This window comes from Heterodontus francisci, chromosome 9, assembly GCF_036365525.1.
Source record: "Heterodontus francisci isolate sHetFra1 chromosome 9, sHetFra1.hap1, whole genome shotgun sequence".
Taxonomy (NCBI): domain Eukaryota; kingdom Metazoa; phylum Chordata; class Chondrichthyes; order Heterodontiformes; family Heterodontidae; genus Heterodontus; species Heterodontus francisci.
Window position 1 is genome coordinate 77,871,535 of NC_090379.1, and position 6,000 is coordinate 77,877,534.

The window sequence follows — 6,000 nt, forward strand, 5'->3', positions numbered from 1 at the left end:
GTCCACAGATCCTTGAAGGTGGTTGGACAGGTAGATCAGGTAGTCAAGAAGGCATACAGGATACTTGCCTTTATTAGCTGAGGCACAGAATATAACAGCTGGGAGGTTATGCCGGAACTGTATAAAACACTGGTTAGGTCACTGCGTGCAGTTCTGGTCACCACACTATTGGAAAGATGTGATTGCACTTAAGAGGGTAGAGAGGAGACTTAAGAGGATGTTGCCTTGACTGGAGAATTTTAGTTATGAGGAAAGATTGAATAGGCTGGGTTTGTTTTCTTTAGAAGAGGAGGCTGAGGGGAGTCCTAATTGAAGTGTTTAAAATTATGAGGAGTCTAGATATGGATAGGACGGCCCTAATCCCCTTGGTTGAAAGGTCCATAACCAGGGAGCATAGATTTAGGGTAAGAGATAGGATGTTTAGAGGGGATTTGAGAGGAAATGTTTTCACCCAGAGGATGGTGGGAATCTGAGGCTCACTGGCTGATAGGGTGATAAAGGCAGAAATCCTGATAACATTTAAAAAGTACTTGGATATGCACTTAAAGTGTCATAACCTACAATGCTATGGACCAAGAGCTGGAGAGTAGGATTAGGCTGGATGGCTACGTGTCGGGCACTGTGGACACGGTAGGCTGAATGGCCTCCTTCTGTACTGTAAATTTCTATAAGTCTATGATTCCTCCTCCAGACTTCCGTGATCTTACCCAATCGCTTACTTGAACATTGGTGCATGAACCTGTGCCGGCTCCCACTACTACTACTTCTGCATAATAATGAGGTCCGAGTCCCAAAATTCTGTGCTCCTTAGACATCCTCATTTGAGTGTGGGCTGTTAGCACTCTGTGAGTGAGGCACTCAAAAAATGGATGCTGATGATCTTGGCCCTGGTCTTTACTGAATATCCACATCTTCACTTTCCAGTGGGAGTCACTAGACATAATCTGGGCAATTTCCCCCCATCAATGGCCAACCATAGCACAAACTGGCTGAGAACAACTAACATGGTATAGATTGAACCTGGTGGTTCAGTTCAAAACAATGCTGCAAATACTTAAACAGAATGTGACTCCATTTTGTTTAGTGCGCCATAGATTAATCTTTAACATAGCAAAATGTATAACTGCGTTCACTTTCAGAATAGTAAGTTAAAATTCAAACCCCATGTACTTCAATATTTTTCATTTATGTCAGAGTTACTGTTTAACTTTCTGATTAGCGTATTTTGTTTCATAATACTTCAGTGTAACTTGAGAACAAACTGCTGCAATAAGTAGCAATCACACTGGTAAACGGAATTGCTTGTGTCTGCCAAAGCATTTGTAAATGGCCTTTATAATTCATGTCAAATGTGTATGCTTTATTGTGATTGTTCATTCAGCCAAATGATGATGATGGATAGCTTTTGAAATTTGTAGCCCCAGGGTCAAGTTCACAGAGCCAGCACTTGACCCTTCAAATAAGCTTTATTTTGTTTGCATGCACTTATTATTTTCATTGACATATCTAGCTGTGGAATCTAAATTGTACTTCTAGATTTACAAAGTGCGCAGCAATTGATTGCTTTTTACGTTGCAGCTATTGATGTCATCAATAATCTATTGCAAGTAAAAATGAGGAAACGTTTTAGTGTGGACAAGTCTCTCAGTCATCCCTGGTTGCAGGTGAGATTACTTCTTTTTATAGAATTCTTTTCTGCACAATTTGCTATTTCTTAAGCCAATCTTGCAAGATGCTACTGCCTCATCAACTCCAGAACTGTCTCTCCCAGCTCAGTGCAAAAATTCAAAAATGCAACAGTTTTGTCAACATTTTCTTTTATAATTGAATTACTCTCAATTCATTGCTGTTAATCCCCATCAAGCCATTCCTGGGAACCAGACTTTGCCGACTGAACTGCATTTTGTTTGGTCTGAGTCACTTCTCATTTTATAACTTGAAATCGGCTAGGATGTTATTAAGAGCCCCTATAATGGAATAAGAGTGAGTACATAGATGTGCCGATGTGTATATTGTGGGTCAGTCCAATCTTGTATCTTATCAGGACCACTACTGTCCTGGTCATCATCCTTGCTATATTAGTATATTGCTATTGCTATATTAGCTAGGTTTTTAAAACCATTTGCATAAGTCAATTTTAATGTAACGGTTACAAATTTGTATTTGCTGTCAATAACGTTTTTGGGTCAGTGGCAACAGTTACTCACATAACTGGTTCCCATGTGGCATGACTCACAGCGAGTGAAGGTTATTTCGGACAGTAGCATACAACAGGAGATAATCAGCACCCGCTTTACCCTCCTCCCAATTCTATTTCCCATTGATTTCAATAGAGAAGGCAACAGGGCGAAGTGCAAAACAGGCTGCGGATTCACTATTGCTCATTGTGTGTTACTACCCAAGTCAAATTTCACAGCCTTACTGCCCAGTATCTGCTTATATGGTAGTGTAATATAGGTGAGGCAACAATGCATCTTCCTTGACATAACTACAGAATATCACGCCATTCACATCTGTGCTCCTGCAGTCATTCATTCAGTCGGCAGATTGTTAACCTTTCAATGAGATGAGGCTGGAATGAATCCTTAAGCTGTTTTATTTCTGTTAAAGCAAGTGAACATCCAGGCCATGGTTATGATTGGATTTTAAACTTGCCTGTCTATAGTAATACAAAATAATGAACATGTTGTGCCTCTCACATTGATGGTCATCATGTTTGATTTAAGCAAAATAGTTTTTAACTACCCTCCTGCATCCTAACCATCTTAGTCTGGGCAAAAGCCTGCCCCAAGAGCTGTCTGTTTAAAAATGGGCTAGCATGCACTTTTGTCCCTAATTTAAACCCATTTGTTCTCAACCGGAGGGGTTGGCCCATTCCAGGGAACCCCTGCTAAATGCAGGACCAGAGACTTCCCAACACAATGGCTGGCATTTTATCTTGGTGCCGGGGGTCACGACCATTGGCTAAAGCACCAGCAAGAACCTGGGTTGCCTCCTCTGGGTAAAGCCTGCTGCATTACCGGCCAATTAGGCACTTAAGTGGACAGCAGCAGGCCTTCCCCGGGATAAAGGACCTCGGCGACGGAAGTCCCACCTGCTGAGAGTTACCAGCTAATCAGAGGCCCGCAGCTCTTTAAATGAGCAGTGGCACTGTGGAGGTGGTGGGTGGTGGCTGCTGCAGGAATTGGACTCACCGGAATGATGGACCCCGGCCACAGGTGGGTCATGGTGGGAGGTGTTGCGGGAGGGAGGGGAGAGGGGGCGGTCGTGGGGGTGGGGGTGTAGGGGGGTCAGCATCAAGGGCAGGGTTGGCTCTCAGTGGGCACCCCACCTTCCCGATGCCGTGTCCCTCGATCAGGCACTCAGTGCCTTTTAGTGAGGGTCCTCCACCACCACCCCCCCTCCCCCGGAGCTGGCAAGCAACCTGCACAGGTTTTCTTGCTGTGCTCCCCGTGCGACGACAGGCTTGCCTGCTGCTGGGCTAATACCAGGAGGAGTGATGTAGTGGTAATGTCACTGGACGTAATCCAGAGGCCCAGGCTCTGGGAATATGGGTTCGAATCCCATCACGGCAGATGGTGAAATTTGAACTCAATTAATAAATCTGGAATTAAAAAGCTAGTCTAATGATGACCATGAAACCATTGTCGATTGTTGTAAAAGCCCATCTGATTCACTAATGGCCTTTAGGGAAGGAAATCTGCCATCTTTATCTGGTCTGGCCTACATGTGACTCCAGACCCACAGCAAAGTGGTTGACTCTTAAATGCCCTCTGGAATGGCCTAGCAAGCCACCCAGTTCAAAGGCAAATTAGGAATGGAGAATAAATGCTGGCCTAGTGAGTGATGCCCTGATCCCACAAACGAATAAAAAAAAAAAATGGGTAAAAATAAAATACTGCAGATGCTGGAAATCTGAAATCAAAATGAGAAATGCTGGAAATACTCAGCAGGTCTGGCAGCATCTGTGGAGAGAGAAGCAGAGTTAACGTTTCAGGCCAGTGACCCTTCATCAGAACCTTCATCTGAGTATGCTGAGTATTTCCAGCATTTCTTGTTTATATATATATTTTTAAAATTAATTGCCCACTTAAGGGACTCAATTGGCAGCGGGGCAGAAAGGCTATTCACAGGCCTTCCCGCTCCACACTTAAATTGGGTGGAGGCGGGAAAGTGGCGGGTCCCCCCCCACCACCAACACACCCAATTAAATGCTCTCCCTGCCTCCAAATCCGGCGTGAGGGAAGCATAAAATTTCCCCCAATGGGTGCAAGGCACTTATCAATTACTGAGACAGGCTAACAAATTGCTTATTGTTTACAGTATTTGGAATTTTTTTTCAATGTCTAGCTCATTAGCATTTTAACCACCTTTTGTTTTGGTGCCTTTTTTAAATTGTGTGAATATACTTTGCTTTAAAAAAGTTATATCTTTTCAAAACTTTCTGTTGAACAATGGTCCAAAAATCCCAAAAGGTGATAGTGTTCACAAAAAAGAAATTGCTGGTAACAGTCTCCCTAAAGGTTTGTAAAGGTGTGTAAATTCTATAAACAGCAACATGTTGGCTAAACAGTCTAACTGTTTCTGTTCTTTATCTTTATTTTGAAGGACTACCAAACGTGGCTGGACTTACGAGAGCTTGAGTGTAAATTTGGAGAACGCTATATTACTCACGAGAGTGATGATTCCCGCTGGGAAGAGTTTGCTGGACAGCATGGCTTGGAGTATCCAGCACACCTAGTCAATCATAAAACTGACTGCATTGAGAACACCGAGATGGAGGAGGCAGAAATGAAGGCTCTGAGCGAGCGAGTTAGCATTCTCTGAAAGGAAATAGGACTCAAGTATTGTATCAAGCAACAAGGAGCAGCAGAAAGAACCTATATCGCACATCTGCCCCAATCCACAGCTAGGAGGGAATGCTTGGTTTCTACTGACTTGTAAACTTGCAAAGCAACTGCCATTCTAATACACAGTTTCAACTCCAGTTGTCATACTACAATAGTTAAAACGTAATGTTCCGTTGAGACTTTTAACTTTGACAGGTTCATTTATTGCATTTCAAGCAGCATTGTGCACATATTTTTGTGTGTAACCAACTATGTTCTTGTATACCCTGTGCTAATGGCAAGCACTAAATCTATGAATTGCAAGTTAATAGACTGTATTTTTCTCATTCCATAAACAGTTTCCGGTGTGCCTTTTTCTGGTGAGCATTTCCATGTATCTACAGCACACCCCTAGTCAGGGGTGAGAACTAATTTGTAAATTTTGCTTTATAACGTGTTTTTAACCTCTTGGAAGAGTCTAACTTTATAGCTGTTCTGTGAACAATTTTCAGCTTGGTAAGAACAAAGAATTTTTTTAAATATACATGTAACCTTTGGGATGACCATGTCCAAAATGTATAGCTTATCAGCAACAAACTGCAATGAGGGAATAATACTCAAGATGTACAGTGAATGAAGACCTGTTTTATGTACAAATGTGAGCTGCTCTTGTAAACCTCAGTACTTTAGTTATGGTTTCTTACAAGATTGGTCAGGTTGAATTCTGCTACTTTCTTTACGTTGTAGCATTTTAACTAAAAATTGCTTGATACCATGTGGCCTGTGTCTAAAATGTCTGAATTAATTAAAACATTGTCAAAGTGTGCCTGTTCAGGAAGTTCATATCCGGGTGGCTTAGAGTATTTTTGGCCACAATTCAAAAATTCAAACAAGAATCAAACTTTTGAACTCTCTGGCATGTAGTTATAAGCTCCTTGACATCTCTCCAATTACCTAGCTTTGCCTGCCACCATGTCTGAAATGGCCATTTCAACTCCTTTCCAGAAACCAAACTTCTAAATTACTCCAGCAAGGCTCTTGCTCTAAAACCCCTTATCCACTAAGTGCCCACCACCTCAACAGTAGTTTCTGTAGAGCTATATTCCTTTACTACATATGCAGATTGAGGCCTCACTTGTCATCAAAGGATCAAAATTCTCTTCTGCAATTA

The 6,000-nt window shown here is 42.2% G+C and overlaps 1 protein-coding gene across 3 annotated transcripts in view; it reads left to right on the forward strand.

The window, feature by feature from the left end:
* The window catches only part of prkd1 (protein kinase D1), a 388,549-nt gene extending 382,954 nt beyond the window's left edge, over positions 1-5,595 (forward strand). For all 3 annotated transcript variants that reach the window (XM_068038347.1, XM_068038348.1, XM_068038350.1), the window contains 2 exons: positions 1,579-1,664; positions 4,609-5,595. In XM_068038347.1, the coding sequence (XP_067894448.1) occupies positions 1,579-1,664; positions 4,609-4,827 (305 nt within the window). In that variant the 3' untranslated portion in view covers positions 4,828-5,595. The remainder of the gene's footprint in view (positions 1-1,578; positions 1,665-4,608) is intronic.
* Positions 5,596-6,000: the final 405 nt, after the last annotated feature.